Here is a 16,162-nt window from a genome sequence, read left to right as displayed (position 1 = left end):
GGCGCTACGCGACGGTCGCACCGACCTTGGGAGCAACAAGGCTCCGCCTAGCGCGTGCTCCGTTGGCGCGATCTGGCGGGGGCGTAAAACCTACTACCAATCGCGGACATACGAGGGCGGAGCTCCGGATTCTGTCGCGTAAAAATCGCGGCAATTAAAATCGTTCAGATTGGATTTCGGTGATTTGCGCGCACGAGCATTTTGTCGAGGGTGCTATCGCGCCGATTCGGCTATTTTCGTCGTATTAATCGGGAACACCACAAATGATCGAATGTTCAAATGGTCGGAAATCCAGAACGGCGTTCGGGTTTGGCTGAGGAGGGGTGGTTTATAACAGCGGATCCGCCAACAGCTGAGACGTGACGTATACGTGATCGACTGACAGAATATAGTATTAGGAAAACGGTGCTTGTTTTAAAGATTCAGGATGTACATCGATATAATTTTTTGCTAAACCTACATTCACAAGAATATTTTTTATTGAATATTTTGTTGTCATTACCGCCCCCTATTTATTACAGCCTCCGGCTATCAAATCAGATTTATCGAAATTTGATGAATGACAACGTCCACAATAAAATTCAATGTTTATCAAAATAGTTAGGGTTCACACCTGATGATGGGAATAAAACAGATTATAAGCTGACTGAATTCATTCTGCAATTTGTCGAAGCCAGTCGCGAGTGAGCCTTATGGGCCCCTACCCCTAGCCTACTTTACAAATAAGAGGCATTTCCCCTAGCCACATGAGAATCACATAAACATGTACTTATGGTGATACAAAAATACTTTAAATCTACAGCATCGTGGACCTGACTTCAGGACCTCACGACCCCATTGGTATAGCAGAAAATATTTGTACTGATTGATCTCTTTTATGATGTAAAACTGTTCAAATGGTTGAAATGAAACAAAATTTTATGTACAAGCATTTTAATAATTATTCCCAAAACATAGTATAATAATTTTTTTCCATCCACATTTCCTTGTATTTGACATACAATCCACAGGAACCTTGACCATGTAAAAGCCTACAATAATAACATTTTTTATTTTTATGAAATAGGTAACGTCTACCTTTATACACCTCATTAGGAGTTATCAGTATTTTTTTTAATAAACGTCAAATATATTTAAGACTTCAAAATTTACCAAGAAAAGATGACCTTAGGTATATGAATATCTACTGCCACTTTATACATACATACATGTATATATATATATATATATATATATATATATATATATATATATATATATATATATATATATATATATATATATATATATATATATATATATATGTATATATATATATATATATGATGACACTATATTCCGGGGTATCATCCGTTCGCTTGTTGAACTCCGACTGGAATCCTGCAGACGTTTCGCCACAATCTCACTTGGCATCTTCAATGCTCGCGAGCATTGAAGATGCCAAGTGAAATTTTGGCGAAACGTCTGCAGGATTCCAGTCGGAGTTCAACAGATGATACCCCGGAATATAGTGTCATCACATTTTTCCATCGGTGAATCAATACGTGGGAATATATATATATATATATATATATATATATATATATATATATATATATATATATATATATATATATATATATATATATATATATATATATATATATATATATATATATATATATATATATATATATATATATATATATATATATATATATATATATATATATATATATATATATATATATATATATATATATATATATATATATATATATAAATAAGTCTTAGGTAACTTTTACTTTATGTTTCTTGGGTATGCTAGGAGCTGGTGAATTTTTTGCATAATCCAAAGTGTTTTAATATATCCTCAAAAATGGTCGCAGCTGAAGTATTTAATAAAGATATTGGTAAATCATCTTGCTTATTGAATAAGTTTAAAAATCATCAATAACAATTGGGCACACGTTTTTATTAATCTTTCATGGTTCGTGATAATCGTCGTATGCAATTTTCCGAGTAAAAGGTACCTAAATACAATTTTACTATGACCGCAATGATTTATTTAAAATAATTGAGAACCTTTAAACAAACACATTTATGATAGTTTTGGATCTTTGATTGATTAAAATGAAACTAAATCTTTTAAGCTGAGTCACTGTAAATATTATCAGATGTATTTTAAAAACATTGTAATGTAAACAAATCATAATTATTCTCTATCGAGGAAAATTCTTTCTCTACGCAAACGCTTTGCTGGCCTCGATCCCGCGCTGCCCCGATACGATTTGGACAAATGAACATTTGAACAAATACGGCCATCTCAGGTAAATAACGGACTAAACCCTTGCGCACGTATGTAGTGCCCTCTAGTGAGAAAAAATCCATTGCTCCTGTCTACCGTACATATTTTTACCCTACCTAAAGTCTCTGTCTGTACACCACGACATTGAGCTCGTAACTCAATTTTTAAGGAACATTCCCGCAGCTGCTACTTTTTTGAAAATAACGATGCAGTAAAAAGGAAAAAAACGTTTTTTTTTTCAAAATCATATAGATATTTTGTTACTTTATATTTGACAACAGGTCAACACTTCGAGTAAAATTAAAACAAATTTAAAATTCTCACACACAGTTTCCCGACTTTGACCTGACTTTTTCTCTGGTAATCATCTCATCTTTTTATTTTTATTTATTTATTTTTATCCCAATATTCTTTTAAGACACAATTCGACAACTCCAGACACTTCATATTGTTCAATTAAGTTTACAGTTTTTTCTTTGAGTCAGCCCTAGCGAGGACAAATCTACTTGAAAAGTCTATAGTCTATATCTATATCTATAGATAGATCAAATATTTTTAAAGGAGCGGTGCGTAGTAAAATAAACAATCAACAATAAATGGAAACAATCTCATTTTATTAATTCTGTTGAAAGCTGTTTATTATAGGATTTTGCCTAACTGAATATTTTGAGTGCTTTTGATTAAATTAATTAATTAAAATTAAATTTAAATAAATTTGTTAGAAATTAACCTGTATGTTAATAAAATAAAAGATGATTTATTTGATCACTTTATGATGACACCTAAATATATATTATTAGCAATATGATCTGGTTTATAAAAAGCCGTACATAATTTCATTATGTTAGGGCTGGCAACATTAAATAAAGTAATTATTTCAGTCGTTACCAAGGACGTTTTCTTGATTATAGTTACGTTAGTTTTTCGTGTTAATGGTCCTGAAGTTCTCAACTTATTTTAGCAAACAATTGATGTCTTATCAATACCACAGTTGTCAGATGATAAATAATATAACATTATAATATTAAATATTGATATTATTTTTTTACATTTTTATAGGAAAAATAAATTCGACGGCTATAAAAACTGTATAGCAGTCGACATCATTATAACAGCAGTACTCTCGAATAACTTTCATTATTATGACATCTTACAAATCTCTGACGAAAGATAAAACGAAGGTATTGAACTTGTGAACAATTAGGAAAACAACAGAATCTAAAATTCAAAATAACATCGAATTACTAGGTCGGAGCTAAAGCAATACGTACTCACATGCGTATAATTTAATTGGTTAATTGGTTTGTTGAAAAATACCTTAACTCTTCATAAACGCTTCTAAACCACTAATACATTCGTGGGTCTTTTGATAATTTGTTCTTGCTCCTAGATGAAATTGCAATTACAATGTTTTGCATTAAATAGTGGTTGCTACCAAAGATTTGGATTTTATTGTAAGATCTGCGCTATTTTCCAGCACAAAAACTATTTACGGCCACGTTTGTTTGCTGTCATTAGAATAAATTCGCAAATAACGCAAAAGTGTCTCTCGGCGACATCAACGGTGGGTTGCGCGGCGAACCGATATCTACGTTTCTACTCCTTACGGATAAAATGTGCCGAAATTGTCACTTTAAGCCGTAATGTCAAAGTATTCGTTCTGTTTTGCAAAAATGTACCCAAATACCAATGGTCAAAGCCCTTATAAACTTGGTAACACTGCAACATTAAACTACTAAGTTTTGCAGCAGTAAGATTTTTTCGTGTTGACATGTATACGTACGCGTTTATACATAATTAATCAGCCAACTATTGCAAAACACTGCCGGGGACGTTTTAAAAACTCCTCGATTTCCAGGTAATTATTATCAAAATAATAAAAACCCATTAGTTATAGCCATAAATCTAGAATCTAGGATAGGTTGGCAATTCGTAATAAACTTGGAGAAAACAACGCCGACTATCGAGTTGTTTATTTTTCCACCAACCGGCCTTTAAAAGGACATTCGAAAGGTCATACGTTTGCGCCGTGCTTATAGCAGGTTACACTTGCAGCGAATTTACAGTCATATAGACAACGCCATTAAAATGTACAAACCGCTAATGTTCATTAATCTTGTTTTGACCTAATTTGATTTGTTCACTCTTTGGTAAGCATCTATTTGTAAGGCGCAGGTTTCCGATATCCATAAAAGTTGAAATCGTTCTCCAATATATATTTAAAACAATTTCCTTGAGACTACTACCGACATCTGCCGGACACTGGCAGGACTACTTTTCCATTGAATGTTAGCCGTTACAGTTGCCGCTCAGGAATTCGCTTATATCCAGGCAGATAACGCGCTACAACAATACTATCTCAGCTTTTTACAGTGGTAACGGTTGATGTGTCTCTCTTGCAATCTTCAATCTGTGGTATAAGCCAAGCAACGTGTTTGGTATTTGGAACCGGACTTAGTGTAACGTTTTTTCCTAATTCTTCAGTCTGCTTTGAAATACTTCAATCCTTTATCGCTCGTTTCGGTTATTATAATTCAAATAAGGTAAGCTTCTCAAAGATTTTTCTCTTTTTTTTTTACACTAACCTTCGATCGCAAGGCTTCAGATGGATATCCGGCCAAACAACACCATATACATCAACAACCTTAACGAAAAAGTAAAGAAAGAGGAGCTTAAAAAGTCGCTCTACGCGATATTCTCCCAGTTTGGTCAAATATTGGACATAGTGGCGCTAAAAACGCTCAAAATGAGGGGCCAGGCCTTTGTCATATTTAAAGAAATACAAAGCGCGACAAACGCGTTGCGTTCCATGCAGGGTTTTCCATTTTACGATAAACAGATGGTAAGAATAATTCTCATTTGACCCGACCAGAGTTAACCCTAAACTCATGTGCATTGCACTCTGCACAGTTTCTTAATTAGATTGGTTGCAGCGAATTCAGTATGCCAAAACCGACTCGGATGTTATAGCGAGATTGAAGGGTACATTCCAGGAGAGACCCAAGAAGATTAGACCGCCACCTTCTAAGGATGAGGAAGCTCCTAGAAAGAAGAAGAAAAATAAGGATCCTAACAGGGTGCCGGGTGGAGCCAATGCTGAACAGCCGCCTAATCAAATCTTGTTCCTTACGAATTTGCCCGATGAGACTAGTGAGATGATGTTATCGATGTTATTTAACCAGTGCGTCTATAAATTTTATTGTAAACCGACAGTTGTGACTAATTATGGGCTTTTAGATTTCCTGGTTTCAAGGAAGTGCGTTTGGTTCCGAACAGACATGATATCGCCTTCGTCGAATTCGAGAATGAATTGCAATCAGGCGCCGCGAAAGATGCCTTGCAGGGCTTCAAGATCACACCAACCAATGCCATGAAAATATCATTTGCCAAAAAATAAATTGCATTTTTTTTATGTAATATTAATTTATTAATTAAGACTTGAATGATTGCGACATAGTTTGTAATTTATAAATAGATACATTTTGGCAAAACAGCGAATTATTGATTTCGAGAAGACAACCTGAAAATAAATCCATAGTTCATCCATAACATTTTGATGCAGTAAGGTAGGACGTATAGTTCATTCGTTCCTTCAGTTAGCAATGTAATAATAAATTATAAAGCGAAGTATATGGATTTGTTGGATAGTTAGTATTTTAGGTTTTAAAGTAAATACAGAAGAGCGAATTTTAGATTACATTATTTGTACCAAAGTTTTAGAAACTGCACAAGTTGACATTAAAGACACGCCTGTTTACAATTTACATAATGAGACCCAAAGCAGCTCATCATTTTCGTCAGTTTCCTCAAGTGGATCTAAGGATCAATCTGATTTTAATCAGGGTGCTAAGGAAATTACTGAAGATGCTTTGGAGTACATGGCGGGCTACTTAGCTAAAAAACAAAACAGATATCCCCAATTTAGGAGATTATACTTATAAAATTACTACAGATCATCATTACAGCATTCCCTCTTGGGCACAACAGTTATCATATGGGGGCCTTATAAAGCCTTCTGATAATTTGTTGAAAAAAATTGAACTTTTATTTTGAATCCCACCATGGTGATTCGTTTTGAAAAGGGCAAGGGGTGTATTTTTTATATCATGTACATAGGAGGGTACATATAAATAGATATTATTATTTACCTACCACCTATAAATAGTTGTTATGTATGCCTAATATATTCTGTGTTTTTTAATATGTTCTTTACTAAATCCAAAAATAGGGATTTCTAGTTTATAAGTATTTGTTGATTTTTGTATATTTAAAATGGTAGAATGCCGTAAAACACAAAGATTTACAAGTAAATCGTATCGTTCACTAGTTTTATGTATTTATGTGTAACAATATTTAATTAATATATGTATTTCAAGATAATACATATAAGCCAAACTTAATAGCAGTAGTATTATTTTTACCCTGCCTGACACCCACCCTACGCTACTTCCCAATAATTATTAAATAAGTATTAAAACGATTTAATGTTGACATTAAATGAAAATAACGAATGATTATCCAAACAAAATGCTATATTAGCTACACAAAATACTCAAAGTCCATCAAAACTCGGATCAGTTTCAGATTATTTCCATGCATTTACATAGTAAACGCTCCAATACAGGACTTCACCTACGTCACAGCCAGCGAGTTTTCGCATTGCACTTGCGGGGAGATTTGGTGGATTAGGCAATCCTATTAGGTTTCCGATTCTTGGATAAGTACGAAATTCCACTATAATAAATATATTTTATTTGTTATTATTTATATTATTATTAGTATTTACCAAATTTGCAAAAAAAAAAATTTCAGGGTTCCAACCCCTTGAGTTTTCGAAGATCGTATCAAGATGTCTTTTTTCAAACAAACGGTAATTTTTTTTAAACGCAAATTACACTCATATGAAATAGAGATGCAATTTTGTTATTTGCAGAATATATTTTCACTAAAAAAACCTACACAGCCATCAAAGCAATATAGGGAAAACTGGACGGGGTAGAATTTACTAGGAATATTATCGCCAGGTTAACCTCGACAGCTATAAGGAAAAAAAGCCCTTTGCCAAAAATAAGAAGGAACCACCTGCTATCCCAGTGACTTTGCAGATGGAAACCACTCCAATCAGAGCAACACCTGTATCTCCCCTGTAGGTTGTTTCAACAATTTTTTTTATTGGTATAATTAAAAAAATACATACAGTCGCTACCGGTACGTACCGAGGACGCCTTGCTACGTCCGCTGAATGCGACGCTCACTTTTTCTAACCTTTGGCAACATCTATGTATGAAATATATACCGTTCCTTGACAACTTGGTACTGGCAAATTGCTCAAGGTAGAAGCCAAGAAACTTAAGAAGAAGAAGACAACTTGGCAACGTTTTTCGATTTAGGCACGTTTTTTGTCCAATAATTTTGGAGACTAGGTATTAAATTCCTTTAGTAAATATTCCGAAAAATATATCCAAATGTCAGATGGACCTACAGAACACATAAAAAAGTTTGTCTTCACCTCAAACCGTGATTCTGGGGAGGATAAGGAAGTTTTGGAAGTATTAATTCCCGAGGTATTTTTTTTTTAGAGAAGCCCTTCCATATAAGTAAATATTAGTTGGTGGAGGCTAACTTAGTACTGTACTGTAGGATGTCTGACCCAATTCGAAAACTAACCTAGTAACTAAGTAGTTGACTCATTTTCAGTTGTTACAAGGCAGTTATTCTTTCTATACTTGGCCCAGTGCACCGGTTTTGGCCTGGTTTCTTTGGGAGAACCGAGCCGAACTTCCTGGGAAACATATCTTAGAATTGGGCTCAGGAACCGCATTGCCTGGAATAGTCGCCGCTAAGTGTGGGGCTTTTGTAAGTCTAAGTGATTCAGCGACACTCCCCAAGTCTTTGGCTCACATTAAACGTAGCTGCCAGCTTAACAATTTACCCCTTGGAGAGAGAGTGAAAGTTATTGGCTTAACTTGGGGTTTATTTTTAAGCAATTTTGAGTCAATTGGGGCGCTGGACCTGATATTGGGGTCAGATTGTTTTTATGAACCAGCGGTCTTTGAAGACATCCTGGTCACTGTCGCGTATTTGCTAGAATACAACCCCGGCGCAAAATTTGTATGCACCTACCAAGAAAGGAGTTCAGATTGGTCAATAGAGCATTTGTTAGCGAAGTGGGGGCTGGATTGTAAAGTGCACAGTATTAATAATTTAGGAGCGAGTGGTGGCGTAGATATACACGAAATTATTGGAGACCATAGCATACACTTGTTGGAAATTTCCAGGAAGACGTAATGGCCAGCAATGCAGTAAGTTTTGCTATTTAATGTGGCTTTGCTGGCATTTATGAGGCACAAATTTCACAAAAAAAGTTGAATGCTACCAGAAAATGGAAGCTGTTTACATATTTCAAAGGAGGAAATTAAAAATGTGCTAAAAATTAGCATATACAGAAAGGGTTAACTATTTGACTGTTGTCCATTGTTGTTTGACGGTCCAATGTTGCTGTTGGCTTACTGCATTTTAATTATGTAGAAGTAAGCAAATATTTGGTTGTTACTGTTATTCTGTTGTTGAGTTGATAGTTTGATACACAAGAAAGAAGAGAGGAATGTTATTTACAATTACCTTCGTGGGAGAGAAGGAGGGTAGAAATAGGCCACAATGGGCTATATCAATATCGAAAACACCCGTTTTCTATATTGACATTACCATAGAATATCCTCTAATGTTTATTGTGGAATAAACCTGTGGCAAATTTTGATTTTAAAATGTAATTCTTGAAGGAGTATTTTTAAAAGCATTCTCATAGAATAGAGGGAAATATGTAGGTACATAATTTGAAAACTGGAGTAGACTAATTAGAGACCTATTTCCTGTACATTTTTGAGCATTTTTTTAAAAACATAAAACCGTCTCTGATTTTTTTTTTCATTAGAAGATTGTAAAATTTAAATTTATAGCTAATTCGGTTAATAAGGAACCAAAGGTTTTTTAAATATTATTATTTTAATAAATTATTATAAAATTACTTTACTAGACTGTAGGCAGGAATCAAAATTTTCAATTAAAAATCTCATTATTACCAACCAAAACTATGCTTTTACAATATTTTTCGTCCATTGTCTTTTTTGTAAAAAAAAAACTAAACGCAAACGTGTTTTTTAAACGTCCATTTCTGTGACATACTTTTTTTTTTAAGAACCTCCCTCACTCTTTGTCTTAATTGCTATTTATCAAATTTTCAAACACAGTTTTTGACAGCATTTTTGGGAAATTTTTGTATTCCATAAAGGTAGCACTAAAAAGTATAATCCGGAAATGTTTTTTCAAATGATAAATTTCGTTAATATATTTGATATTGAAGAGTGCCATGACAATTTTAATTTTCAGGCCCGCCAAGTATTTAAACTCTATGTAAGCAATATTCCATGGACCGTGAGTCACAACGAATTACGTCAGTACTTCAGCAAATACGGTTACGTAAATTTGGCGAGAGTAGCCTTTGACAAAAGTACCGGTTTATCAAAAAACTACGGGTTTGTCTTTTTCGGTAACGAAGAGGGGTACAACAACGCAATCGGTGCGCAAGTGCATAAACTGGAAGGGTTAATTCTCAAGGTGCAGCCTGCGGATGCTGACAGCAGCGACTAAAATTTAAATTCAGTCATGGGTAGCACAGATGATTATAGTGATCTTTCAGAGCTAGGTATAAATATAAATGAAACCGATTCTTTAACTGCGAATTTCAATAAATGCGCAAAGTACCTTCAATCATTAGCCGGTAGTTTAGATAGCGAAATATTGTTAAAGTGCTATGGTTTTTACAAGCAAGGGCTAGAGGGCCCTTGTAACGTTCCTAAGCCTAGTTGGTATGACATGAAGGGCAAAGCCAAATGGGACGCTTGGTGCAAACTGCAGGATATGTCCCAGAATGAAGCTAAAACCAGATACATTGAAACAATTATGGAACTAAGCCCTGATTTTGAACTCGATCAAGCCGATAATAAAAACGAGTCTTGGGTTAGAGTCTCCACGATGCCTGAAGAACGTTTCGTCGGTCAACAAGTTGTTAGCGATTACATTCGTGATGGGGACGTTAATAAAATCAAAGATATTTTGCAATCCGCAAGCAAACCAACGTTAGATAATTTAGATGAGAAAGGCATGGGTCTAATTCACTACGCGGCTGATATAGGCAACTCAGATATTCTCTCTCTTCTTTTGACTAAGGGAGCGAATATAAATCAACAAGATTCTGAAGGACAGACGGCGTTACACTACGCGGTTTGCTGCGGTCATCTCGATTGTGTTAAATTGCTTTTGGCCAAAGGAGCTCGACGGGATATCTTCGATAATGATGGGTACAGCGCTGAAGATGTCGCCAACGACACAGAAGTTAAAGAATTGTTTTCTCAGTAGTTATACTTGTAGTTTTTTGGGTGTTGTAAAATAAAACAATTGCTAATTAACTAGGGATTGTTATTTTAGAATGTTAGAACCATATACCTATGCCAAGTCCTGCAAGAATTGATGCATCTCGGGCGGCTATGATGGGAATGATCTTCCGCGCATGCGTCTAAGTTTCAATAACTAAAATACACTTTACGCCACTTACTTTCTAAACAGCGATTTCAACACACTCAACTCGTTTTTCCCAGAGCATTTAACGGGAGGTTTTTTTGAGAAATACTTTCGTAAAACATGTTACTTCTAAACTGAAATTTGTCGAATTGACAAACCATCAACGACCATGGTGGTTGCTTAAAAGGAGATTCTAAGTGACCGCGCATGCGCATATTAAATATATTAATATATAATATATATTTTCCATCGTCGCTTCCAAAATGTGTGTTATCAGCATAGGCAGGGCCTCTATATAACTAATAGCTATATGAGGCGTTCTTATAGACACGACCAATCAAATCAGGTAATGTAAGATGTATGTTAGTCCTAGACCACGGACCATAAAACTTGCTCAGGTAAGCAGTTGACGTAATTAACTATTGAATGTGAAATGAGGGATTACGTGTTACAAAAACAGCATACAAATTAGAACAAACTTTATTAACAAGATTATTTTTGCTCTGTCCCTACTTTGTCAGTATTATTAGGTAATTGTAATAATTTTCTAACCGATTCTTCATATTTAGATACAGTATAATCATTCTCGCCTAAAAAACATTTACCTTTGGTGATGTAATTTTTTTTTTTTTCACTTACCCTCATTCATATAATTCGAGACCGCTTCAGAATATTCCTCTACACCAGATATCTCTACACATTTTTGGCCAAAAAGTGCTTCTACACTAGCTTTAGAAGGACTCTTATCCCAGTCATAATATTCCATATCAGCTTCCGATTTCAGCTCTTCCCAAGGCTCGATTTGCTAAAAAAATACATCACTTACCTTAAAACTAGTTATAAGGGCCTTACAATCCACCAACCAAAGATTCATGATAAAGAGCGGTCAGCAAGTACATAGCGTAATCATAGTTTTGGGATTTCAGGGGGCACCTATCAGTTACTATAGTGACCATATCGTTTTCCTGATTGTATCTCTCTCCAACCAACCTCAAGAACTTGTCCTTAGCTCGTTCATTAAGGTTTAGAGTTGATAATCGAAATCTCACAGTAACTATCCTTGCTAAAGGATCTCGAATTGTGGGTGAGCTGTGACAATAGTCACTGGTGGTTACTTCTATAGGAAAATGTTTGTCGCACTTCTCATCAGTATCTAAAGCTTTGGGCCATGGTGTACAAAATTTTTTTAAAGCTTCGCATTGCCTTTTGATAACAGGAGGAGTTAGATGTAAAAAGTTGGGAATCTTCATCAATTCCGCATTGGCCCATTTATTGGGCGGGGCACCTTTTTCTACATAACCTTGATAAAGTGGTAGTGGCACTGTTGCGGGATGAAATGATCTAGGTCCAGGCCAAACATTACCCCAATCTTGGTCTACCGCCATTTGATTTGTTCTGAAATTTTTTAATTAAAATAGAAATATTTTAAGGTTAGTTGGGAATACCTTGGGGACAAAACTGGCATTTTTTTTGGTTGGCGCCGTTGCTGGACTTGTCCTTTGACGTGTTTCAGATTCAGCGGTTTGAATTCATCTAAAATGGATATTTTGGTATACATCTCTATGTAGTATTGGTCTGATTTAATCATACCTATTTTTTCCTGAGTCGTAGTGGAATAACATAACTTTAATTGTTCAATTCTTTTGAAGAAAATTTTCTCCACATTTCGTGAAAATATAGACATTTCAAAAATTTTTACTCTCCCCTGCATAACCTAAAATTATCAGATTATTTAACATTAAAGGAATAAGGAAGAAGTTTCATGATCTAACCACTTTTGGGTTTATAATAGTTGTAATGGATATAAAGATTGAATTTGGGTAAGTTTTTCAAATAAATCGCTGAAATCCTGAAGTAACAATATTTTTAAGAGGCGGGGCAGAACTTTTGTTTGGGAACCAAAAAAGTCACCAAATATCATTACCTGAAAGAAATCCACCATGTAAGTTGCAAATGTAGCTGTATAAATTTAAAGGAAAAACTGTTTGTTTCAAGGGACGTTGGGCGATTTAATAATTTGGATTAAAGACAACCTACTAACAGAACGTCCTGACCTTTTTTTACAAGGTGATACAGTGTAAGTTTTCATGTCCATTGTGTACATTTATTATAGTGTACATTTATTATTGATCATTTTGTGATTTTTTTAACTTTAGGAGGCCTGGGATATTAGTATTAGTCAATGACACAGATTGGGAGTTAATGGTTGGTTTCATGTTTTTCACAAATTCATTTAGTAAGTCTAATACTTTTAGAGCACCACTGGATATAGGATACAGCCAAATGACAGCATATTGTTTATATCAACTTTGCATGGTGGTTAATTCTGTAACTTATTCCTCACTTTTTATAAATATTTTTAGGTTACTAAAGTCAATTTATTATACATTTAAGTTAACTTCTCAACATTCGTTATTTGTGATCCCATGTAACTGAAGAAGTTCTGGAACATAACTTGATGCTTCAGTTTAACAACTTTCATATTTAAAGTAAAGTTGTGTCAATGGTGATTGATTCGGTCATACCAAATTGTAACAAATTGAATTCGCCTTGCGGAATATGATTCATTTGGATGGTTTAATTTTGAACGAAATATCTATTTCCACACAGGTATTTAATTTAAACAAATTAATGTATTACTCGTACAACCCAATACATAGCACCTAGTTTGATAATTCAAATGAATCTGAATCGGTCGCTCCGACTGTTTGGATTCAGTGACTATGTTGGCAACAAAAAGTATTGAAATGAACGATTGATTGAAATGATTCGGCCCTTTTCGATATCGGTCACTGATAGGTTAGGTCATCGTAAAATGAACGATTGACACAACGCTAATTTAAAGCTAATGTGACACGGACCACAAAACGGACAAGTTGTTTTAACATTAAGAAGAGCTTAATGGCGGTTCTTTTTGTTCTTCTTTTTCTTTTTTTGGGGTTGGCGCTACTATTAGGCAATTTGCCAGATAATCGAGACTGTTCTCCTGGGGAAGTTTACTTTTCAGACTTCTGTTTTTTATTTAAGAGGCATAAAAAGCTCCTGAGGAGATAGGGTCCGTTAGTAGGCGGCTCAGAGCACAGAAAAACAAAAGACAAACAGGCAAGACGGTCACTTCTAAAATACAAAAAAAGAACGATCTCCAGCACTATAGAACTTGGGACGGCCGTTCCTGGCCTAAGATGGACCATGGGAAAAACAACTGATTCAAATACATATAATTTAAAATTCCCTAGTATTGTTACTAGTCTTGTTTTGAAAAAAAAATAGATTTTGAGTAAAACAAGTGGCGAAGAACTCGGTGTTTAACTGGTTGTCTAATCGTTAGAATATTTAACCTACAGAGACGATGTATCATTCGTTGGATCTGATATTGATTTATTTTACATTATATCCAATAAAAGTTTTGTGCGTTCACAAAGGATTTTTTATGTGTTTCCACTAGCCTTTATTAATTTTAGAAGAACTTGAATACGGTCGTTTAACGTAATGTTGGACGAGCCGAAAATCGTTGAGCAACCGAAATTCAAAAAGCGCTTTCGGAAAAAGCCAAAGTAAGCCCGTTTATACAAATTTGTCGAGGTTTTATGTTAACCGATTCATTTACAGCAAGACTGAACCAAAAGTACGTAAACACAGTGAGGCTGTGCAGACTGACGAAAACATCACAAATGTCTCCCCGTAAGTTTCCGTAAAACCTGTCCTTTGTATAAGCTTTATGTTACTCTGGATCGTAGCAAATATGGGCCGATGCCAAGGTTTTCCGGCCAAAGGTTGTGGAGCAAAGCAGTAGTCATGTTGGGAATCACACTCTACATTTGGTACTTTTCCAAAAGCAATAGAGAATCCGTTTTGGCTAGACAAGACAAAACATATGCGGGTCGAGGGCAACATGTTGAGTGCGACTTAGACTATCTGGACGAAATACGTCACTATCCTGGTTGCGTTCCTAAAAAGTGTGGCCGCTATGTCAGCGATCAAATTGTGACAGCGGAAGAGGCTGATGTTCTTTTGTGGCTTGCCAAGAAAGGCATGTCGATTGGGGGTTCCACAGGCGGAGCTACGATTATGGATTTACACTCTGGGGCCTTGTCGTATAAAGACAATTTTATAAATTTTTATACCATGGTCAAACAAAAATTCATCTCTCCATCAGAGTTGACTGTTTATCAGATTGTAAGGACAAAAATTCAAAACGCCATAGCTGAATGTTTTGGTATAGATGTAGACAGTTTATACTTGACACACCCCACGTTTTTTTCACGGCTTACCGGTAAAGATCCAGTCACAGCCCACGATGAGTATTGGTTAATCCACGTAGATAAGGTAATCGTTGATTTGAAAACTTACGCTGTGCGTAAATTTTTCTTTCGTTAGCACACCTACGAGTCATTCCACTACACCTCACTTCTCTATCTGAACGATTACGGCATCGATTTCAAAGGCGGTCGTTTTATTTACCTGGACCAAATGATCGATGCCAAACAGAACGTTTCGGTAGAGCCGCGCAAAGGCAGGGTGTCGATGTTTACGTCGGGGGCAGAAAACCCGCATTACGTGGAAAGGGTAATTGAGGGCGAAAGGTTCGCTATCACGATTTCATTCACTTGCGATGAGAGTAAGAAAATTAGCGATCCGGTGGATCGCTGAGGCACTTTCACTGCATTAAAGGCGTGTTCTTTGAAATGTTGCATTTTTTCTTTCAATCAAACGAATCGCCGAATTTATTTAGAATCCTTATGATTTATTCAAATTGAAATTTGCAATAATAGCGCCATCTAGTTAGGCTTTTGCCATAATCACTAACAATTAGTAAATTACCGAAAAACTATTCTAATAAATTACAATTATTAAATAGTTTGGATTTAATTGAAAGAATCAGTTAAATTTATTTAATTTTTGAAAGTGCTAAACGGCTGTGTGAACGCGGCCTTAAGTTCACAGAATAGGAAAAAACACGTAATTTTAACAGAATAATACAAGAAGTTTACATTGCATAACAATTCACAGTATTGAGGTAATTTTTGTGATGTCGCGCAAATGCACAGGCCCCCAATATGGTTGCAGTTTGTGTCGTTTTGTTATAGGATAAACGCGGTTGAACCGCGAAAAAGCGCTAGCGGATATACGATTCTTTGCACGCATTATTCGCGGTATTAATGGTTATAAAACGGTAAGTGTAAAAACTTCCAGCACCAGCAATATTTGCGCTCTACTTAGGCATGCTCAAATTTTCATGTTTTTGTTTTTGCGGCATAGGGTTTACGGCATTATTTCTAGCGCAATGGATGAGAAAGT

At 35.3% G+C, this 16,162-nt stretch overlaps 6 protein-coding genes across 12 annotated transcripts in view; 5 read left to right on the top strand and 1 right to left on the bottom strand.

The window, feature by feature from the left end:
* The first annotated feature begins 4,665 nt into the window (after window positions 1-4,665).
* Window positions 4,666-5,770, top strand: LOC132707401 (U1 small nuclear ribonucleoprotein A). Its single transcript, XM_060679247.1, has 4 exons — window positions 4,666-4,830; window positions 4,886-5,129; window positions 5,221-5,468; window positions 5,525-5,770. Exons 2-4 carry the CDS (start codon window positions 4,893-4,895, stop codon window positions 5,682-5,684), a joined length of 645 nt encoding a protein of 214 aa, XP_060535230.1. The 5' UTR covers window positions 4,666-4,830; window positions 4,886-4,892; the 3' UTR covers window positions 5,685-5,770.
* Window positions 5,771-7,623: 1,853 nt separating this feature from the next.
* On the top strand, window positions 7,624-9,815 carry LOC132707613 (histone-arginine methyltransferase METTL23). Its single transcript, XM_060679518.1, has 3 exons — window positions 7,624-7,851; window positions 7,985-8,589; window positions 9,674-9,815. Exons 1-2 carry the CDS (start codon window positions 7,753-7,755, stop codon window positions 8,573-8,575), a joined length of 690 nt encoding a protein of 229 aa, XP_060535501.1. The 5' UTR covers window positions 7,624-7,752; the 3' UTR covers window positions 8,576-8,589; window positions 9,674-9,815.
* LOC132707612 (acyl-CoA-binding domain-containing protein 6) lies at window positions 9,809-10,746 on the top strand. The gene has a single exon (XM_060679517.1). It carries the CDS (start codon window positions 9,950-9,952, stop codon window positions 10,700-10,702), a length of 753 nt encoding a protein of 250 aa, XP_060535500.1. The 5' UTR covers window positions 9,809-9,949; the 3' UTR covers window positions 10,703-10,746.
* Window positions 10,747-11,328: 582 nt separating this feature from the next.
* On the bottom strand, window positions 11,329-13,646 carry LOC132707897 (small ribosomal subunit protein mS35). Of its 3 annotated transcripts, XM_060679915.1 has the most exons (7): window positions 13,528-13,646; window positions 12,637-12,788; window positions 12,455-12,578; window positions 12,310-12,397; window positions 11,728-12,259; window positions 11,504-11,669; window positions 11,342-11,454 (listed from the first exon to the last, which is right to left on the bottom strand). In XM_060679915.1, exons 3-7 carry the CDS (start codon window positions 12,573-12,575, stop codon window positions 11,357-11,359), a joined length of 1,005 nt encoding a protein of 334 aa, XP_060535898.1. In that variant the 5' UTR covers window positions 12,576-12,578; window positions 12,637-12,788; window positions 13,528-13,646; the 3' UTR covers window positions 11,342-11,356. The 3 variants fall into 3 exon arrangements, with proteins under 3 accessions (XP_060535897.1, XP_060535898.1, XP_060535899.1); XM_060679914.1 differs by lacking the exons at window positions 12,637-12,788; window positions 13,528-13,646 and adding an exon at window positions 12,789-13,133 and having other exon boundaries at window positions 11,329-11,454; XM_060679916.1 differs by lacking the exons at window positions 12,637-12,788; window positions 13,528-13,646 and adding an exon at window positions 13,252-13,273.
* Window positions 12,560-14,010, top strand: LOC132707900 (ubiquitin-related modifier 1). Of its 3 annotated transcripts, XM_060679922.1 has the most exons (6): window positions 12,560-12,684; window positions 12,736-12,806; window positions 12,860-12,941; window positions 13,021-13,069; window positions 13,120-13,474; window positions 13,892-13,968. In XM_060679922.1, exons 1-5 carry the CDS (start codon window positions 12,662-12,664, stop codon window positions 13,186-13,188), a joined length of 294 nt encoding a protein of 97 aa, XP_060535905.1. In that variant the 5' UTR covers window positions 12,560-12,661; the 3' UTR covers window positions 13,189-13,474; window positions 13,892-13,968. The 3 variants fall into 3 exon arrangements, with proteins under 3 accessions (XP_060535905.1, XP_060535906.1, XP_060535907.1); XM_060679923.1 differs by lacking the exon at window positions 13,120-13,474 and having other exon boundaries at window positions 13,021-13,100; window positions 13,892-14,010; XM_060679924.1 differs by lacking the exon at window positions 13,892-13,968 and having other exon boundaries at window positions 13,021-13,100; window positions 13,228-13,250.
* Window positions 14,011-14,134: 124 nt separating this feature from the next.
* The window catches only part of LOC132707898 (2-oxoglutarate and iron-dependent oxygenase domain-containing protein 3-like), a 57,196-nt gene continuing 55,168 nt past the window's right edge, over window positions 14,135-16,162 (top strand). Inside the window, exons 1-6 of one of the 3 annotated variants that reach the window (XM_060679917.1) lie at window positions 14,135-14,272; window positions 14,326-14,418; window positions 14,474-14,545; window positions 14,602-15,190; window positions 15,242-15,447; window positions 15,952-16,149. In XM_060679917.1, coding sequence (XP_060535900.1) covers window positions 14,354-14,418; window positions 14,474-14,545; window positions 14,602-15,190; window positions 15,242-15,447; window positions 15,952-16,024 — 1,005 coding nt within the window. In that variant the 5' untranslated portion in view covers window positions 14,135-14,272; window positions 14,326-14,353 and the 3' untranslated portion in view covers window positions 16,025-16,149. The other 2 variants (XM_060679919.1, XM_060679918.1) reach the window with 2 other exon arrangements.

Source organism: Cylas formicarius, unplaced genomic scaffold, assembly GCF_029955315.1.
Source record: "Cylas formicarius isolate icCylForm1 unplaced genomic scaffold, icCylForm1.1 PGA_scaffold_9__14_contigs__length_23061073, whole genome shotgun sequence".
NCBI lineage: Eukaryota > Metazoa > Arthropoda > Insecta > Coleoptera > Brentidae > Cylas > Cylas formicarius.
The sequence above is the reverse complement of the archived record's forward strand: the minus strand, read 5'-3'. Positions and strand labels throughout refer to the sequence as shown.

Bases quoted from the DNA above. Each gene is read 5' to 3' on its own strand.
- LOC132707401 (XM_060679247.1), top strand. From the start codon at position 4,893: ATGGATATCCGGCCAAACAACACCATATACATCAACAACCTTAACGAA. The intron at 5,130-5,220 runs GTAAGAATAATT...GATTGGTTGCAG, and splicing joins CATTTTACGATAAACAGATG to CGAATTCAGTATGCCAAAAC. The intron at 5,469-5,524 runs GTGCGTCTATAA...ATGGGCTTTTAG, and splicing joins TTATCGATGTTATTTAACCA to ATTTCCTGGTTTCAAGGAAG.
- LOC132707613 (XM_060679518.1), top strand. From the start codon at position 7,753: ATGTCAGATGGACCTACAGAACACATAAAAAAGTTTGTCTTCACCTCA. The intron at 7,852-7,984 runs GTATTTTTTTTT...ACTCATTTTCAG, and splicing joins TGGAAGTATTAATTCCCGAG to TTGTTACAAGGCAGTTATTC.
- LOC132707612 (XM_060679517.1), top strand. From the start codon at position 9,950: ATGGGTAGCACAGATGATTATAGTGATCTTTCAGAGCTAGGTATAAAT.
- LOC132707900 (XM_060679922.1), top strand. From the start codon at position 12,662: ATGGATATAAAGATTGAATTTGG. The intron at 12,685-12,735 runs GTAAGTTTTTCA...AATATTTTTAAG, and splicing joins GATATAAAGATTGAATTTGG to AGGCGGGGCAGAACTTTTGT. The intron at 12,942-13,020 runs GTAAGTTTTCAT...TTTTAACTTTAG, and splicing joins TTTTTACAAGGTGATACAGT to GAGGCCTGGGATATTAGTAT.
- LOC132707897 (XM_060679914.1), bottom strand. The intron at 12,398-12,454 runs GTATGATTAAAT...TATCCATTTTAG, and splicing joins TACGACTCAGGAAAAAATAG to ATGAATTCAAACCGCTGAAT. The intron at 11,455-11,503 runs GTAAGTGAAAAA...AATGTTTTTTAG, and splicing joins CTCGAATTATATGAATGAGG to GCGAGAATGATTATACTGTA.